This window comes from Pollachius pollachius (genome assembly GCF_949987615.1).
Source record: "Pollachius pollachius genome assembly, chromosome: 2".
Lineage (NCBI taxonomy): Eukaryota > Metazoa > Chordata > Actinopteri > Gadiformes > Gadidae > Pollachius > Pollachius pollachius.
In genome coordinates, this window is record NC_136935.1 from 19,673,146 (window position 1) to 19,694,169 (window position 21,024).

At 43.0% G+C, this 21,024-nt stretch overlaps 1 protein-coding gene across 1 annotated transcript in view; it reads left to right on the forward strand.

Moving 5' to 3' along the window:
• nrg3a (neuregulin 3a) overlaps positions 1–21,024 on the forward strand; it is a gene marked incomplete at both ends in the record, with an annotated part of 264,900 nt that overhangs the window by 216,329 nt on the left and 27,547 nt on the right. The window contains one exon of the mRNA XM_079730633.1: positions 7,230–7,303. Coding sequence (XP_079586759.1) covers positions 7,230–7,303 — 74 coding nt within the window. The remainder of the gene's footprint in view (positions 1–7,229; positions 7,304–21,024) is intronic.

The window sequence follows — 21,024 nt, forward strand, 5'->3', positions numbered from 1 at the left end:
TATAGCGCTTTGTTTGTTCCAAGGTTAATCGATTGAACTCACTCTCTGTATGTATGCATGTATGTTTATATGTATGTATGTATGTATGTATGTATGTATGTATGTATGTATGTATGTATGTATGTATGTATGTATGTATGAATGTAATTATGTGTTATGTGTTTATGTTTGTATGTATGTATGTATGTATGTATGCATGTATGTATGTATGTATGTATGTATGTATGTATGTATGTACATATGCCTGTATATATGTGTGTACTTATGTATGTTGTATGTGTGTTTAAGGTGTCTATTAAGTGATATAACTAAGGTCTATTTCATTTTTATTCCACATTGACCATTTCTTCAAGCTATGTCCGGTCCTTTAATTTACCCATTATATATACAAGCAGCATTCTGAATGTGACATAACTTGACTATTCAAGTCGTTACAAATGACGGTTGCTCCACCTCACAAGAGCAAAGCCAGAAGCACAGGAAAAGCAGAACCACTGCTGAGGCCATTTTGAATTGTACATTACGCTACGTCAAGACAGGTGTTTTTGGCCAGAAAGGCTGTTTTGAGATTTCATATTGTTTATAGTGAATGCACTCAAAAGCAAAGTAATGCTAATGAAATGCCATGTTTACAGTTGTAGGCACTTTACTGGGTGCATCCCAAGGCTGTCTTTCTTGTCTTTCACTTTCATTTCAGGCGAGTGCCTTCTAAACATCAACTTTGTTTCGATGTCCTTGTACTAAGGACACAACAAAACAGTTTTCAAGGAACTGCTTTCAGTTTCAGTCAGTGGACATGTAAATGTGGGATCCAAACCTTTTATCAGTTACCACTCAAGGGTAGGGAGAGGAATATTTATGATCATTCCTTTTGCTTCCCTCTGAAACACAAGTTTATGCGGTTGGCTTGCAAACATCCAAGCGACTGATAGTATTTATAGCGTCAGGGTTCTTTCACTACTCAAATGGAAATTGAATTCTAACTGAATGTTTAGCCTTTTAACGTATTTTCTCTCTAATAAGCAACTATCTAACTGCTAGACAGCTCCTTATTAAAAGTGTTTGATTCTAACACTTATTCTCTTCTTTTCCACTGACACATTAAAGGGCTTCTGCACTTTTTCGCTTTAAGGTGTAAACAAAACGTGAAACATAAATGGACTAGAATATTATTTAAGCATTATTTAAGGGGAATTTAAGCAGCTAAGCATGTTAAGCAGTAGAAATGTGATCCCAAAAGCAAGGCACTGGAATGAAAAAAACAGTAATTTTAACCTCAAGTATATAAAGCGAAATGTAATCTTCACCTGTAATCTTTCTCGCCCTAGAACCAGATCAGGGGCAGGCCAGTGACCGTTAAGCATAGATCTGAATATTCAAAAGGGACTTTAAATAGACAAGAGAAAGGCCAGACAGGACACATTGGTTTATTCATATTTGTATTTATCTGAAGGACACTTTGCTTTAGGTCAAATTGACCAATATGGTTTACAGTTTCAAACTGTCTACTGTATATGATGAAGAATATTCTGCTGGGCTTTTAAATACACTGTTTGAGGTATAACAAAAATAATCATATCTATATTTACATATATATGTATATAGGTACATTGCAGGTATCTATGACACAGAAGATCTTTATAGGAGTTCTTGAGTTTCACAGTTAGAAAAGAAAAGAAAGTGAGAGAAAGGAATAACATTTGCTTGGGCTTGAGCAATAAACATTAGCCTCCTCCATCCATCCTGATGAGAGCTGATAACACTGGTCCAGGACTGATCCTTTAGAGAGGACCGCAGCAGAGGAGTCAACCAGGCAGTGACTGCTCACCACAAGTAAAGATAATGGGTAATTTAAATCGATCATAGCAACTTCTCACCCCCTTTTAACATTCAGATGAAACCAAACGATACCCTTTGCAGCTCTTTGGCGGCACTAAGAACAAACCAGCCCCATCAAAGTGACTTAGAGGAGAGGAGTGAGCACAAAAGATAAGCGCTGTGAGCTGGCGTGTGAAGTGCTAATATGCAGAATGAGATGCGGGCACCACGAGAAAGGGCTGAGCAAGATAACGGTGAAGAATTACAAATGTTATCTCTACTTTAATGCATTTTTAACGGCGTATCCAGATCTATTTACAGACAATACATCGATAGCATCTGCTGCTGACGTTACTCATGTGTTTACTGGGAAATGAAGAGAGTTGAGAATAGAGTTAAGATGCTAATTCAGTGGGAAGCTGGTGAAAGAAACCCCTCGCTGCTCCGCAGCAGGATTCTGATCCTGAGCCTGTTTACTGTTCCACATGTGGGCGCTCGTTAAATCTTGAGTGAGGCTGAATGTAGGGCCTGTGACGCCTTTCTGCTGCACTCTCCATTAGGTTACATACATATACTTGACGGCAGGAAGAATCTTGACAGAAAACACGCCCGTGACTGCTGAGTTTCTGCTCTCTACACCTGCTCATTACGATCCGGGCACATGATGTCTTCCTCTGGCCTCCAGAAAGATCCCCCCCTCCCCACCCATGTCTGCCCCCTTACCTGGTCCTCTGACCATCTTGCTGTCTGCTTTGGAGCTTTGCTATAAGAGATAACTTGTGGGATGAGATGGAGGAAGAGGAGCAGGCAACTCAAGGTGACTTTCACCATTTAAGAGCTCCGTGTTTGGAGGGCAACTGCCAGTAGAGGCTGTGAATTATTAACTAAATCTACCCCCCCCCCCCCACACACACACACACAAGGAAATAAAGCAAAAGCAATGCAAACATCCACACACCCTCACACAAACACATAACAACTGTTTTTTCTTCTTCTTTCGTTCTTCTTTCATTTTCTCTCCCCTGTGAAATATACCTATGCAAAACGTATGCTGTTCACACACATACATCAACACGCCCCCACCCCTTCCATAAGGCGCCCCACTTCTCAGAAGTAGCCTAGGCTGCGACACAGCATCCCAGAGGCATTTCAATCATTCCGGAACTGATTGAAATGGAGAGATTCCTGCAATAATTGATGAAAACATGCCCAGGCGAGGGACAGCTAAAAGGCAGAAATTAGGGTAACGTTGGACAGTTTTAAGAAACATATTTGAGTTCTCACACAGGATATTGAAGTGTTAACAGGACATCTTGAGGTAATCAAGTTAATACTTTTGAAGATATTGCTTATTGAAGATATAGGTGTTGCAAACAGGAGTTATGAGAATTCAGGGCTTAAACTTTTACAAAGCATTTTTATACTTTTGCAGGACAGAATACACAATATTTTCATTGCTCTCTGGTTGATACAGAAGCTTGAACATTGATATTCTGAATTTTTGTTAAAAAAACAAAATCAAAGGAAAAACTTTTACAGCAAAAAATGTGCTCCAAAAGTTAGGAAGCAAAAGGTTTGACAATAACGTTGTGTACATTACAGTGAGGCAGAGCGGAAAACAAGCACATCGATATACTTATATAAGCTAACAGGCCTACAAGAGGATGACACTACCAAGATGACATTATAATTCTATCAAATTTAATTTTATTCAAATGCATAATAAAATAATGTTGTCAAACTCAGCTTAGGGGTCCTTTGAAGTCAATTCCTTTGGATTTCTGCATGTGTGATTAGTGTTGCCTTAGAGCAGCAAGAGTAGCTGTTAAACCTGAACAGACATATTGGATTGCAGTAGGATTTCATGTATCATACGAGGTGAATTGATGAGCAACCACGTTAACTAAAGCACTCAATATATACTCATTACTTAAGCTTTAAGGGTAATTACTAATTTTTGATGAAAGAAGATCAATTACGCGGGCGTTCCATCAGTAGTAACCTGCTGCCTTGATGCAACTGTTATCTTTCATTATTGGTTCCTTGACTGAGAATAGGAGGGGGACACAACCAAAACAAAAGAGATCTAATTCAGCCTGCCGTTAGACAGGGAGTATCCTGTGTCAACGAGACTTTGTGAAGCCAGTTAATTGGCTGGAGGTTTGAGATTGGAATGTTTGGCCACAAGATGATTGGACTGAATCCCTGGAGAGCTCTACATACATCAGAGACAATTGCTTGCTATTTTACCTGCTGAACGACAATTTGAAAACAGTTTGATAAGAAATATTTGCAATAATGTATTGCCTTCATCTTGGTGGCACATTCAGTGATTTAATGTATCCCTGTGAAAATATTTGCCCAGTGAGAATGTTAAGTGAAAGGCATGAGAATGATAAGAATAAAAGTTATTTTCAATATTTGTTGTAGATGCAATTTGTTTACAAGCAAGTGCAGGTTTGGTATCATCCTGGCTAGACACGAGGCAACTTAAATACATGGAATGAACCTTAGAATGAAAACAAGGGGACCGGTGACCCAAACCTCAAACCCTTGGTTTGCATTGTAGAGGACTCCCTCTATAGGTGAAAAACATGCTATTGTATGTATAAACTCTAATATTGTACAACACAAAAAATGATGAAGCTTACTTTTTATTGATATACATGATCAATTGGTAACTTGATTGTATTCAATTAATGTATATGCTCTCGATGCATGCATGTATAAATACATGTTCAGCTTCAGAATGACACACAGCCCTACCTTGAATGCATTGGGCTTCACACAAGCTTGCAATCAACCTTGTCCCAGGTTTGCTAATTATTTCAGCACCCAACTGTGTTTGAGCCAGCAGTTAACTAACAAGTCTGATCTTTCTTTTTTTTAATGGCAATGTGTCAGGTTGTTTGAGGCTCTGTATTATTTGGCATCGGGTGACTGTGTGGGACTCATTCATTTTGTGCAATACAATGTAATGTCCTTCCGATTTTAACATAAATATTAACACAGGAAAACATTTTTTTCTCAGTCCCCCCAACTGAAGACCATGGCTCTAAGTCACTTATCAGTTTAACTAGCATTGGTGCTAACAGAAAGAGAGGCCAGAAGAGGATGTTCTCCCTATGCGTCAAATGGCTCATCATTCTGACTATTGACAGTTATCACATGATTGTTGGAAGCTCAACTATTTGTTGTAAATCTATTATTTTGCACATACGATTTTTCTTTTGTGTACCGAGTCGGTTCTTCATTTCCATGGAAACTAGGGACAGTTTGTTTCATACACTGTCTTTTTTCAGGCAAATTTTGATTGTATTTATATTACAGTCGATTTATGATAATTAATCATGTATTTTTGTCACATCAAACATGTACTGTTTTAGAGGAGGTAGGAACTCAAAGGTTGTGTGAGGACTTGCATCTTCATGCACGCCCCTTGTTTCTAATGCTAACAACACAACCCTTGTTCATGGTTAATTGGTGTAAAGGCTGTGGTTAGGTGGTTTTACTTTAAAATACAATGGTTGGTGAGGAAAAGGGCTCATAATGTGGACACTGTTGGATCAACCTGTCACACTTTGACCAATGGCTTGCGGCATATTTTCTGTTAGCAACCCATTGAGAGGGTGTCCCTGTGTGGCTGCAGTGTGTTAAATTGGTCTAAATGGCCGGTCCTGCCAGCATATGGGAGATGATGTTCGTGTCGCCAATATTCTATCGGAAATTGCTTAATTATTTTATCCCTATCCCATTTTTACTATACATTGTTGGATTGTTGAGGATGATGAATGTTCACAATCTTTCAACAGCATACCAAGTCTAGTTACATTGAAACGGCTGGAAATCTGGACAATTCATAGATTTCTGTAGGGTATGTCAGTTAGTTGTATTTTTGTTTAGCTTTGGCTGCATTTTCATTAAAGCTTTCTTTTTGTAGGCTATGATCTAGGTAGGATTGAGTCTGCAATGGACGTGTTCCTGTTTCCATTGTGGCCGGTGTTCTGACTTCATGTGTTTGTGTTCATGGGCTGTATGACTTGCATATATTCTGTATAGCACATGTATATTTAAATTTGACTTATTGACCTATGACCTTTCTTAACATGGTTAGGAGCTACATAGCTAATTGTGCAAGCACACGTACACACACACTCATTATCACCAGTAGGCTCACACACACTTACACGCGCACACACACACACACACACACACACACACACACACACACACACACACACACACACACACACACACACACACACACACACACACACACTCACACTCTGTTTACGTCTTGCACACGCAGAAACACAGACGTGTTCCATTGAATTACTGGCATGTGATGATTAGGAATGGGAACATATTCATGTCACGCTTCATCTTCTGAGTCGATAAAAATTACCAGATGATTTGTGGGGGATAGCTTTTATCTATACCATCTCATATATTCCCATAGGGAACAACATTTTCTGCTCTCTGTGTTCTGTGTGTGTGTGTTTGCATGTGCATGCGCATGTGCATGTGTGTGTCTGTGGCTTGTAGTCTATTCCCCATTTACACTTTGAGAAGTCCAAGCTAGGATCCAAAAATAACCCTGAATCAGGCAATCATGAGACTGTGCAAGTCAAAGCAGGCAATCTTTGTTTAGTGCTTTGCAAAGAAGACAATGAGACAGATACCACATGTACTCGTACATATGTTGTTCTTAAACACATTGTGGTCCAAAATAGAAAGGTTGTGTAAGACTGCATTTAGCCTTTGACTCTTCAGTTTCATGTTGTTTTCTGGAAGAACATGTTGTTTATTCTCTCTCTCTCTCTCTCTCTCTCTCTCTCTCTCTCTCTCTCTGTCTCTCTCCGTTAGTGTCTCTCTCCATTAGTGTCTCTTTACCTTAGTGTCTGTCACCACTGTGTCTTCAAGCAGCTGAGCCCTCTTGTGATGTGTGATGAATTCTTAATGTTTGTGTGTGTGTGTGTGTGTGTGTGTGTGTGTTTGTGTGTGTGTGTGTGTGTGTGTGTGTGTGTGTGTGTGTACTCTCTCTCTATATGTGGTGTTGAACCCCTGAGCCGGTGGTAGGTGCAGGTCCCCTCTCGTGGGCAATACAGAAATAAATAAAGTAAGCTAGGTGTCAAAAAGCTCACAAGGGCATTTTAAGGGTTAGAAGGGCGGACCTGGGGGAAGAGAGAGAGAGACACCTGGCAGAGGGCCGGCGGACAGAGACGACAAACACAGGAGTAGTGTGGACGTTGAGATGTTTGTTTGTTTGTGCGGAGGTGGACCGGTATACCTTCACCCAGCTGGTTGGGGGGATGTCATCCTGTCTTTCTGTTTGTCTGTCTATTATGTGTAAGCAACCTAGCTCATGAACTGACCCTCTTTCCCCTCCTCCTTCTGTTCCCCCCCAACAGATGTCGAGAAGGCTACCAGGGCATCCGTTGTGACCAGTTCCTCCCCAAGACCGACTCCATCCTGGCTGACCCAAGTAAGCTTGCTCCATGAATCCACCAACATGTATTTATTGTTCGGGGATACTTTGTGTGAATTGCGACCACCGTCGTCGTACATCATTCCCGTCAAATTAACACACATGTCGGATTTCCCCGGAGAGGCTAAAGTGTTGAGAGTTTTAATGCTATACCAGTGCGATATCAAGGTGTGTGTGTGTGTGTGTGTGTATGTGAGACCCAAGCGGCATCACTCCAATAGTAACCACGGGCTCACTGCATTGGAAAGGTCACAGACTAGGGGACGAGATGAAATGAGGCCGACCCAGTCATTCGGCTCCTCTATGTGTGAGCCATAACATTAGAAGTCATTATTTTCCACTGACCTTTCTGCGACCGTGTGTTCACCGATTCCTGGCCAGAGGTTAATTCTAAAGGTCGACATGCTGTTCTAAGTAGGTTGTTATCCCTTCTCCTACCCAACTGCATTCAGATGTATAAAACTCAACTCCCAATGAGCTGTCAGGTTCTACCTATACATGAATATGGAAAAAATTGTAAAACAATTCAATCATGCCCTGTCTACTGCAACTGACATGTATAAGTTAGGTTTTAAAATCAATACTTTGAAAGAACAGTTTGATCACAATAGTGTTGATTACATTGCACGATCAATTAGGAACATGAAATCTAATCAAGGGGTGGACAATTATTTTTGAAGAATATTTGTCAATAAATCAAATACTCTGACAAAATAAAGAAGAAATCCAATCCAAATTAGCCCAAATAAAATGATTGGATGGCTTACCTGTATGTCTGACTACCTACCCAGCCACCTGTTCACCCCCTGCACATGCACTCATTGCGCTGACCGAAGTCTTCCACCAGGGTAGACAGACCTATTGCTATAGCTGGAGAGCTAGTCACGTGTTTGGGGGAGTGGCTTCAGAGAGGAGCCTGAAGAGAAAAATGTTTTTGGTTGGAAACCCTCAAAAGCCAGATTACTCCAAATGGCCTACCCAACCAACTAACCCTAGCATTCAACAAGTATGCAGTAAGCCTTTTTCTTAACTTGCTGATTCCAAAATACTTTTAAACATTTGAGGTTTTCTTAGTGGAAGCATATTCATGGTACGATCTAACAGAGGGTGTGCTATTTTAATTGCCTATAGAAAGAAGATGATGTGCCTGTAGAAACAGGCACATCAAACCCAAACCCAAACGTAAAACCTATCCGATTCCGCACAAAAGATAAAATCACACAAAACATTATTAGTATCATATCACAATGTAGACAGAATCGCAACATTAACAGAATCCCAATCCATATCGTATCGGTTCTCATAAATCCTTGTTCATGAGTTGTGTGAGGTCCCTGACAAATACCGTCCCTGTTTATCACAGCGAAGCCCTTTCAATTGGATTTGAGTCTATCTCATGGTTACACTTACAGAGTTAACAAAAAGTCTCAAAGCATTGTTTAGCCTATCCTTTAAAAGAAAAAGGATGGGACAGGGATGTTATTGCTCGTACATAGCCCTCTATCCGCTTGAATCATTTGCAATACTGCCGATGCTTTGCCACTTGAACTATTCTTCCTATCTAATCAACATGTTCCGTTGTTGGTGGACGGAATTTCATTACCGCCAAGGGGGACACCCAGGAAGCGCCCATAACTTTATATTGGCTGAATGGTCTTTATCACGCCTCACCTCCACTAACGACTATCCCTAGTGTCGGTGGCTCATTATGTACTGTTCCCCGCCTGCTTGAATGGAGCTGAAGGGACGATGGCATTTGGACCAATCACATGAGGGTATGACAGAGGGCACATCGCAGCTCGAAAAAACTCTATCCCTGTTTGAAAGAATCAATTGTCAGATTGTTCATACATCGTTTCTTTTGTTTTCCTGCAGACACACTGCATCGATACACACACACACACACACACACACACACACACACACAGACAAATCACTCTACACCTGACACACAACGATATGGCACACATGCACCACTCTATTTCCCATTTTACACCATAAATGTAAGCACACACTTCACAAATTCTACACCTAACACACACATAAACACACAGACACAGACACACACACACACACACACAAACACACACACACATATCACCGCAAATCCACACCACACACCCATTTAGACCCACATACACACAAACCACACTCTGCTGTACACCTCACACACACACACACACACACACACACACACACACACACACACACACACACACACACACACACACACACACACACACGCACACAACACAAAACCACACCACACAGCCATGTACAATCGTCAGACATGACTCCCGTTCCTTCCTCCTCTCCATCCCTGTGCGGTCGCCTCCCTAGTCATCCTGTCCCCCGCTCCACCCCTATGGAGCGGGGCTTGGGTGGTGCGTGCAGTTCCCAGACAGACAGGGTGACAGTCAGGGCTGGGAGGGGCAGCCAGTGACTCAAACATTGCCATGTCTCCAAAATTGGGGGGGGGGGGCCATATCAGCCGATATTTTGGGGAGGAGGCCGGCCAGAGGGAGACTGGAGACCCATATGTCGGACCACGCAGAAGGGAACAGGAGGAGTGATTCACTCAAGGAGATGGGTGGAGGGGGAGCCTCGGACCACCTGGGGAAACTCTGATTGATGTTGCGCAAGATTGCTTGGTCACATATCTGTTATCACTTTTTATTTTTTTGGGAGTAATAATCTTAAGAGAGAATTGGATGTGTACACATAGGCAGGGTTTTCTTTGAAGTTTATTTTGTATTGGGGAATAGTCAACATCAATACAATGCAATGTGTTCTCTCTTCAGCTCTCCAAGGAAATAACCGGGCAAACACTGAGAATCCCTTGAGTTGATCTAAAGCCACGTACGGGCCGGGTCTTATAACTCATCATGACGAGCTGATGACTGATCAGAAATGTACAGCGGCTCCAGTGTAGCAAAGCAATGCAATCTCATAGAAACTGTGGCACTTGCTGATTGTCCCTCAATCTTTGTTCCATGAAGGAACATACAGAACTCAGTCAGTGTGGATTTCTCTCTAGTCTATCTCAAACTATACACTGCCTCCCACATCATTCTGTTGTTATGTCTGTTATGCCTTGGATATTTACATCTATACCCCTGCTATGGAAAACCAAAAGCACAGGGAATTCATTTACAATGGAGAGACACACCCAATTAGAATGTCCTGATCTATAGTACACATTGTGTCAAACCTCACAGATGGACAGATATAGGGGGGGGGAGGGTTGATATTTCCATTTCAAGACAACATTTAATTCAGGCTCTCTATCATCTCGATGGGGATCTGATTTCATGCGTGACAGGTTCTTGTCTGCAACATAGACAATATCAAGGCAGCGTAGCACACAGTGTTGATTCACAGAGAGGCATGCGCCCAGCTTTCCACGTGCGCCCCTCTGTGTGCCGCATAGCAATACTGGAGAGCCATAAAAGGTGTGATTCCCGAGCCACATCCGTGGTTTGATTGTACACAATGTGAGGCTAATGTCGCCTCACATTGTGTCCCGTTCACATTGTAACGCATCAACCCTGCTATAGAGCAACACGTACTACAGGCATGGGACTAAGCCCTGAGCGTACACTGGGGCGTGTCTCGCCTCAGAACGTCGATGGCCACCGCTTATACATGGCCGCTTCTCTTGAAGACATGCATGATGGATGGAATGCATATCATGGAACCAGAGCTGTTTCTGGTTGATTAAGAGAGCATACTCTATTGGCTTGTGATATAGATATCATATTTATTTATTGACCAACACACACTGAGCTGGGCTTTATGGAAAGGTATTAGAGCATTAGCCAATGTTGTTTTTGTTGCCGCATGCACAGATTATTCAGAGAGATTTATTATCGCTACTTTCCATTGCCATGGCAGGTGCATTGTACCTTGTGGATTGCTTTATTAAAACCCAGCATGTCTTGTTGTGACTGGGAGTGCTCACTGCACAGGGTCTGTCAGCATTTGTGTGTGTGTGTGTGTGTGCGTGTGTGTGTGTGTGTGTGTGTGTGTGTCTGTGTGTGTGTGTGTGTGTGAGTGAGTGTGTGTGTGTATGTTCATATGTATGCATGTATGCATGCATTTCGCCATTTGTGTGGAAGTATGTGTGTTTGTGTGCGTATGTGTGTGTATGTGTGTGTGTTTGTGTCTGTGAGTGTGTGTATGTTCATGTGCATGTGTGTATGCATACATTTGGGCAAGTGTATTTGTGTGTATGTGTGTGTGTAGAATTTAAAAGCGGTTGCTTTGCGTATTATTAGAATTTTTTATGCACTTCAATTATTCTGTTTTGGGTATATCTTCATTGTTCAATGTAATTCGCCTCGGACAAAAGCGTCCAAAATGTAATGTAGGCTAATGTTATGTATATTTGTATATGTATTTATGTATGTATTTAAGTAAGTGTGCATTTGTGTGTGCGTGTGTCTGTATGTGTTTGTGTGTGTTTCTGTGTGTGTGTGTGTGTGTGTGTGTGTGTGTGTGTGTGTGTGTGTGTGTGTGTGTGTGTGTGTGTGTGCGTGCATGCGTGCGTTCATGCACACGTGCGTGTGTGCATGTACGTGTGCTACATGCACAGTAGACTTGGGACCTAGTACCTCCTTTGCGCTCAAAGACTATAGGCGAGGGACTGGATTATGGCTTAGAAAACCACAAACAACTCTGGCATTGGCTCTCGCGCTCATACCAAATGTGGGAGGGGAGCCAAACCCCAGCTAGTGGGAGATAGATAAGGAACTGTCATGGGATGTAGGCGTGCCTAGTCTGATAGCGCTGATGCCAAAGCTGGGAAATGTAGTCTTGAGATGATCTCTGGGTGGCTAAACCATTTGTCTTCTCCAATACATTGTGATTCCTACCTGCTCTTTCGTCTGACACTCATTGTTTTGTCGATAATTATCATGCAATCATTCAACACCGTAAGGCCAGTTTCCAAGCATCAATGGCCTAAATAAACGATAAGAAGAGATATTTCTTGTTTCCAGGGTTTGGGGTCAAGGCGTGTGAAATCTATGTCGAACTGCTTGCTGTGATCTATGAGTCAAAACAACTCTGATGAATCCAAATAACATTTTTACCTTTAAAAACCTTTTCTGAGTGTTGCTGAACTCCATGTGGACAAATAACAAAATAATATTGTAGGAGTGTGTGCGTGCGTGCGTGCGTGTGTACGTGTGTACGTGCGTGCGTGCGTGCGTGTGTGTGTGTGTGCGTGCATGTGTGCATGCGTGCGTGCATAGGGAAGACTGTTTCACCATGCTTGTCTATTGCTGGGTCATGGAGCATTGAAAGTCAATTGCATTCATAATATCTAACTCACAGCAGAGCTAATATGGAATCAGCTGCTGGGCCTGTACCCTGCAAGCTCTCCATCAGACCCAGAGATTCAATAAAACAGGAAATAATTCTCATATGAATACAATTCTAAGGCTGTCTTTCCCAAAGAGAGAGAGAGGAAGAGAGCAGTAGAAAGATGTGATCCTATTAGTTACCCTCATTGCTTTTTAGACAAACCCATTACCCACTAACCCGCTAAAGCTTTAAAGAAGATACCATTCCATGATATTTGCCTGAAAATAAACTGAGGCCCAGGCATGGTCTGTGCCCCCCCCACCTCTCACCGCCACATTGGACACGTACACACTGCAGAGATCGCGAGGAAATAAAAGGAAATTCCCATTGAGCGGTAACGATTTCATGTCAGCCGGTCGCTCCGGTGCGAGGCAGGAAATCCTCCCGTTCATCCTCACCGAACGGGAAGGGTCTGGACGGGGGGAGGGGTGGGTTAAGACACGATGGAAAGAAAACAACCCACATAGCGGCTCATTCTGTACAACATCTCCATTATGCTCTTTTAAATATCTCTCTCTGAGCCCTACATCCAGGGACTGATCAACACACACACACACACACACACACACACACACACACACACTAATGGACCTGTATAGCCTAATTTACAGTGATGCATGGCTCTTGTCATCTGGTTGTTACCAAAGAATATTCCGGCGCTATGCAGATTACCCATTTGTGTCAGGGTGGCGGCACTTTAGAGGAGTCATTGTTTTGCTGTTTAGTGCCCCCCTGCCCGCCGTCCCCGACCCCTTCAAGGTAAGGTGATAACTCATGCATTCTAGCGTGCGGAATGGGGCTGTGGTGGTCTTTATATATCCTAAAAGCTCTCACTCTTTGTCGTCGTTCTCCCTTGTCTGTTTATTTCCCCCAAATGTTTGTATATCATTCCCTCTTCCCTCCCTCATTTCTCTGTCTCTCTCATTCACTCTCTCTCATTCTCTCTCTCTCTCTCTCTTCTATCTCTCTTTATCTCTTCTCTCTTCTCTCTCTCTCTCTCTCTCTCTCTCTCTCTCTCTCTCTCTCTCTCTCTCTCTTTCTCTCTTCTATCTCTCTTCCTCTCTTCTCTCTTCTATCTCTCTCTCTCTCTCTCTCTCTCTCTCTCTCTCTCTCTCTCTCTCTCTTCTATCTCTCTTCTCTCTTCTCTCTCTCTCTCTCTCTCTGTCTCTCTCTCTCTTTTCATTGTGATCATTAGCAGCAGCCGGTAGAGCAGCATGGTCTGCCAGCCCAATCTCTGTTACTCGGCGCCCCCTCCCAGGGCTCATGTGTGTCCGGCCACCGTCTGCGCTTGACCGCAGACGTGTCCAATGTCTCCCCTGGTCGTCACGGCCTTTATACGTTGAAGCCGGGTGTTGGTCACCCGACCCCAGTGCCGTTCCCGCCTTCTTCCTTCTCGTGCGTCTGCGTCCGCTCTGTGTTTTCACGTGGTTAACACCCAGGGAAGTGCTGAGTCATGGTTTGTTCAAAGCCACAGACCAGGCCGATCGTATATTTCCATTTCCATTTCCATTTAGGGCATTTAGCAGACTCTTTTATCCAAAGCAACTTACGATAAGTACATTTGTAAGAAGAAGGTTAAACAACAATATATCGCTGTCAGTACAGTAAGGATGTCCATGGAACCAAGTTCAACGCACTAACAATCGCTAGGTTAACCCATTCCCCGTGTACAACAAAGATAGCGAGTCAGTCAGCAATATCCCCCTGAAGCCCCCGTATAGATATCAGTCTATCCACAGCTAGATCTATTCATCTACACATCTGTAGATATGTATCAGACATGCCTCATGCACTGGGAGGCCTTCTGTCTGTCTTCCCCATCTGTATCCATCTCCTGCCAGCTCTCTCTCTGCCAACAACCCCCCAGACGAAGGGCGCTGGTGTCCGAGGGAATGATGACACAGGGCTGTGGATCTGTTCCATCAAACTCTGGCCCTACTCCAAGCACATCCAGTACAGAGAGAGAAACAAGGGTCCCCGGACAGGGATAGCAACTGAAAGGGGTCAACGCGGCGGCCCGTCGGCCCAAGGCTCTGATAGGACATGGGAGTGACATTCGAGGGCCGTTCCAAAGCCCAGCGATCTGGTCCGAGGCGGTTTGTTGCCGATGGTTTGCTGTGTTCTGGAGGCTGTGCAGCGGTTCCCAGGCTGCGGCGGCGGCGGCGGCGATGGTGGCGGCGGCGGCTGAGACACCCCTGGCTCTACTTCTTGTCCTACTTCGCTGTCTGACTCAGTGGTCTGGGCTCGAGCGCTACCTAAGGGGACGAGTCAATCGTCCAATCCAGATGGTGGGCTCTGGGAAGAACACCTAATCTGGGCATGGTTTTCACTAGGCCAAGGCTTGGCCCCCGTCTGTCCGCGTGTCTTTTTTCTTCAACTTCGTGCCTCCTATATTGTTAGAGTAAAGCGCTCCCTCTCTGTCTCTCTGTCTCTCTGTCTCTCTGTCTCTCTGTCTCTCTCTGTCTCTCTCTCTCTCTCTCTCTCTCTCTCTCTCTCTCTCTCTCTCTCTCTCTTTCTCTCTCTCTCTCTTTCTCTCTCTCTCTCACTTCTCTGCATCTGGACGTTCGCAGATGGCCCCCTCCCATGGTTTTGGGCTAATTTCTGCTGTCATGTTATAATAATATATGGTTTTATATGGTGATGATTATGAGGAAGCTGTTACTGTGTAGTTAACCTTCATATTCCAGTTTCTTCCCCCAGCTATGCTGAAAGTTTACATTAGCTTATTTTATTATTTTAACTGTGATTCGTTTGTTGGATGTGTGTGTGTGTTTGTTGATTTGTGTGTGTGCGTGCGTTTGTGTGTGCGCATGTGTGTGTGCGTATGCATGTTTGCCCATATATTACAATGCATCCAATAAAATCCAATTAATTACTCCCTTATCCAGACTTTCCGTGACCTTGACAACATGGTTTAAATCAACACATGTTAAGGTATAGGGAGACGTCTTTTGTTTCTACCGGTACAGATGAACATAATTTTAGTCGTTGAGATGGATAGTACCTGTATTTGGCCCATCGCGAGCCTGGGGAATCTGCACTCACCACGCATCAGTTGCACCTTTATAACTACATTTATATCTCTAAAGTAAGACATTGATTAAATCTCCAAAGTCTTGTCAAGGTAGCGGTGGGAGAGGGATACCATGTTTTGCACCAGAATCTGGAGAAGAAGGAGATGCCTCGACCTCATCTGACCGCATCAGAACAGTGAATGGAATGGATCTTGGGTCAATTCCTCAGATTACACCTTAAAAGCTTTAGCAGCTGTGTTCACCTCATGGAGTGAATAGGTTTGTGTCATGGTAGTAGGTAGCTCAGGTTTAAACGCTAAAACAGATACGCTCTATGGTTAGTGTTAAGAGTTGTTGTCATCGGAAGAAGCAGTAAGGGGTAAAATCACAGCAATAGAGCAGGAATATCACAATATATATGCTGAGATTCAGATAATGTCATTTACACACGACATACATTCTGATGTGATTCACTCACAAGCTTTTATCCATGTTTATTAAAATCCGTTGACACTTCCAATGTCAAAGGATGCAACAAAACAAAGGAATTGTGTTTTTAAGGGAACTCTGGGATTTGCGGTTTCAAGAAACAATTGTCCACAATCTTGCTGGATTGCCACTTGAATTACAGTCCATACAATCCTGATGGGGAGGACTACAGGGTAAAGCATCACAAAGTCAGCTGTTTCTCCTTCCCTCTCCACTGTTATTATTGCTGTGCGAGCACAGGGGAAACCACCAATGGGATTTCAGTTGGTGGAACAATGTCTCTTCACTAGATGTTGTTGATTTTAACACCTCAAACCAACCAACCTACTGGGGATCGCTATGTGTGTGTGTGTGTGTGTGTGTGTGTGTGTGTGTGTGTGTGTGTGTGTGTGTGTGTGTGTGTGTGTGTGTGTGTCTGTGTGTGTGTGTGTGTGTGTGTATGTGTGAGAAATATAACATTAGTATTATATTTCAATACTAATAACTAACAACCACTAATATTTGTAAAATATACTTTTTAAAATGAATCTGAAAAGAAAAAGACAGTGAGGTACACATATATTTTTTTCAATTATAAGTCATGTTAACAATTGAGCCTGTTTAGCTCCCCGGAACACTATAAAGAGGTCAGGGTTAAAGCCCCGAATGCCTTCACATTCTAGAAACATCCCTGGGGGTATCGCTGACAGCTGAGGAAATCTGAATTAGGTCAGAGCTTTGGCGATGATCAAAGCCGAGGTATGAAGGACGATCTCGAACCTTGTGGCAGCTCACGCCAAACAACTGGTTTACCTCCTGGAACAACGGCTCTCTATAAATACCCAGAGTCTGCATGTGTATGTTCTGACAGCAGTTTGTAATTGGGAGACACATGTTGGGTATTGGTTTGTAATTAGAGACTGTGCAATTATTCTCACCGTCTGTTATGAAACATATAAATATGTAACGTGGGCTCCACTAATTATAAAAACTGCAGGCTGTTATTTTTTTCTTTTTAAATGATGGTATTGCAACTGTTTTTTAAATGAACAATTTAATTCATGTGTTATGGTGTGTGTGTGTGTGTGTGGGGGGGGGGGGTGGGCTTTCCTAAATCTTGTACAGTTGAGCAGTAGGTCGCCAGATGGGGCTAGGGATTAGGAGAGAAACAAGATTGCATTCAATTGTGAATTCTTTCCTTAATACCAATCCAGAGCATTGTCAAAGAAAAACACTGTTGCCTCGGGGCTAGTTGTAGAGAGCTAAGGCGGAAGTCAAAAACACACATGCCACACACACACACACACACACACACACGCGCACACACACACGCACACACTCACACACACACAGACACACACACACACACACACACACACACACACACCCACACACACATGCACAAACAAACACACACACTATTTTGTCAAACTATTCATGAGACTGTTTATACAAAGTTTTATATTTGAGTTTTATAGGAGTAGATTGATAGCTATGAATTGATTAAACAAAATAAATAATAATACAAAAATCCAACGTCATGCTGTGCTGACACTTTCATCAGACTACATTAACTCTTTGAGTTGACATTGCTGGAATATGTTACAATAGAGTTCAAGTTGATGGAGCTCGGTTCGACAGGAGTGTGGTTAATGATGAGGACGTGAGATGCTCCGTTTTAACGGCCTACCTCCTGAGCTTCAGCAGCGTATGCCAAAATCGCTGTGCATTGTGTGTCCCTGCCCAGGGAAGCCTCAGAGCAGGGGAGTACACGAGAGCAAGCCACGGGGTGTACTTACACTCCAGAGTACCTGAAATGGAAAAACAAAGGGCGGCCTCCCTGTGAAAGGAGTGGTTTAATCCAGACAGTTAAAGGTCTCATTTGTGATGTTTGTTTTAAATTAGACAGAAAATGTCTATTCTTTGGCTTTAACCATAAAAAGAATGTTTGTTCATTTGTGCACCATGTGCAGACACACACACACACACACACACACACGCACACGCACACGCACACACACACAATGACTTTATGTTTGTCCGGAGCACACAGTAACTATAATGCTTTTTTACAGACCTACAGTTTTAATAATTGAGGGAACCGTATCAGAAAGAATTGATAGAAGAATGGTGAGGGACCAGACCACGTATCCACCTGTGTGTTCAGTCCTGCAGGTGTTTTCTCCTCACTTAGGTGGCAGAGAGAGAGGGCACTCCGACCATTAAAAAGCTGATGCCATTTGGAATCGCTAGTAGTATTCATTAGTAGTCATTTTAGATTTGTGTTGTGGATCTTATACATTTCCCTGACATAATAATTTTCATGTTGTCGTTATGTTTGATATAATATACACTACCATTCAAAAGCTTGGGGACACCCAGGCAATTTCATGCTTTCCATGAAAATGCACACTATTAAACAGTTTTCAGCTGTGCTAACATAATTGCACAACCATTTCCTAATCACCAATTAGCCTTTTAGCTCGATTAGCCAAACAATGTACCATTAAAACACAGGAGTGATGGTTGCTTGAAATGGGCTTCTGTAAACCTATCTAGATATTCTATAAAAAATCAGCCGTTTCCAGCTATAATAGTCATTTACCACATTAACAATGTCTAGATTTTATTCCTGATTATTTAATGTTATCTGCATTGAAATGTGAAAAAAAGTGTGCTTTTCTTTCAAAAGTAAGGACATTTCTAAGTGACCCTAAACTTTTGAACGGTAGTGTATTATTTTTTTTCAAGCAAAAAAAACTACTTAATTCACGCTGCCTATTTATTCAAATAGTTCACGATAAAAAGTAAATTAAAGAAATATTGTTCATACATCCAAATAAGTAAATAAAAATATATAGTTGCTTAGTTTACTGCTACAAAAGTGTTGCGCTTAGTTAAATGTGAGAAATCCAGACAGTAAAACATGACGCATTATCAGACAGCAGACTCGGGCAGCCCTCATCCTAGCATTCATTATTCACATTTACATTCATCCAACCTAACTCTGTACACTGCACTCCACTGCTGGTATAAACTAGCATTAACCTTCCCTCCCCAACGTCACCAAGGCCATCTGTCAACACATCATCCCCCCACCCTGAGGGAGACATCCCTCCAGATGAGAGCAGCCAAAGCTCCCCCTGAAGACGCCACCACGTGCTAAGTGCTTCCACAGAACCCAGCCACATTGCAATTAGTGCATTGAAAAGAAATGAAAGTGTATACTGTAATAGGTACACACTTGGATAATAATGCAGAGGCCAAACAGAGATTGGTAAACCAGCATTGCTGATAAGCAAGGATGCTTTCCCAATCTGGCCATGTATCCCTGTGAGAGCATCTCTTTGTCACCCGAAGGCTTCATCCTAGGAAGTCAGGTGGGTGCTCACACCTGTGAGTGTGTGTGTGTGTGTGTGTGTGTGTGTGTGTGTGTGTGTGTGTGTGTGTGTGTGTGTGTGTGTGTGTGTGTGTGTGTGTGTGTGCGTGCGTGCGTGCGTGCGTGCGTGTGTGTGTGTGTGTGTGTGTGTGTCTGTGTGTGTGTGATGCCATACGGTGAGGCAGGCGTGGGTGGCAGGGATTATGCATCCTGTTGTGTTACTTCCTCTCCCTATGGAGGACATCACGCACACACAGACACACATAAACACACACAGCCCATACTCACTCATACACACACAACAATCACACATTCAATTATTAGACATTGGATCAATTTAAAGAAACCAATTACTGTAATTTGTAAGCTTAAACACCCTGGCATTGAAGCAAATGAATTAATTCAACATAACCACGCATATTATCAAAGAAGTGTTGAATATGAATGGCTGTGGTTACCCAAGGGGAATGATTATGCAGCAGAGACAGTGGGGGGCCAACGGTCAGGAATTAGGAGTCTGCTTCAGAAATATGATCTCAGCGACCGGTGGGACGTTTTAACCTCAGCCTTCCCGTAAAGCAGGGAACAACACAACAGGGACCGAAAAGCCCTAGATCATATCTAGGTGGACAAGGTGTGTGAATATCAAGTGACCCATGTGTCTGTATAAGTCAAGCTCTTTTAATGTGTTTGTGTCTTTTTTTGCCTGTTTGTATTGACTTTCTTGCAGTGTTGCAGTGCTAGACGCTAACGATGTTGTCTAACCAGCGATTCTCACCCCAAAATGTTTTTTGCTGGTGCAAAGATTTTTGAATGCATCATTTTACAGCAGCTTATAAAAAGAGACAAATGTTTGTATGAATAATTTTCTTCAGAATTGACCTTCACTCCATCCTTTACATGGTTAAAGGCACATTGATGCTCTGTTTTTGCCATTGTACATGTACAGCGGTTTTCCTGGTCATCACGGTCTAGTTGAAAATGGACTGCATTTATACAGCGCTTTTCTAACCAGAGGCCACTCAAAGCGCTTTACAATAATGCCTCACATTCACCCATTCATGCACACATTCACACACGAAGGCGACGTCAGCCATGCAAGGTGATAGCCAGCTCGTCAGGAGCAGGTAGGGTGGCACCAGCCAACCCGCTCTACTTCCTGAGCCATATGCCCCCCCTAGTTGACATTTGAAACCTGTGGCGATGCCTCATGGACGAAAGAGTGGTAAAACAATCTCCCTGTGCTATTGTCTCGCTCCTCTCCCGTCCACATCCCAACGCTGGCGTTCCCTTCTGTCTTTCCCCTTTTTTTCCGCGGGAGAACACATGTAGAAGGCTAAGAGAGGTCCACAGGTCGCCAAAGTGAAAAATGATCGGCTTCCACCGCCGGGCTAACACAATGTGATAAGATGGGGTGGGGGAGGGGTGACACGGCGGTGGAGGAGGGGGCTGGGAGGTGGGGGAACTTGTCAGGAGATAAGGGCACCTAG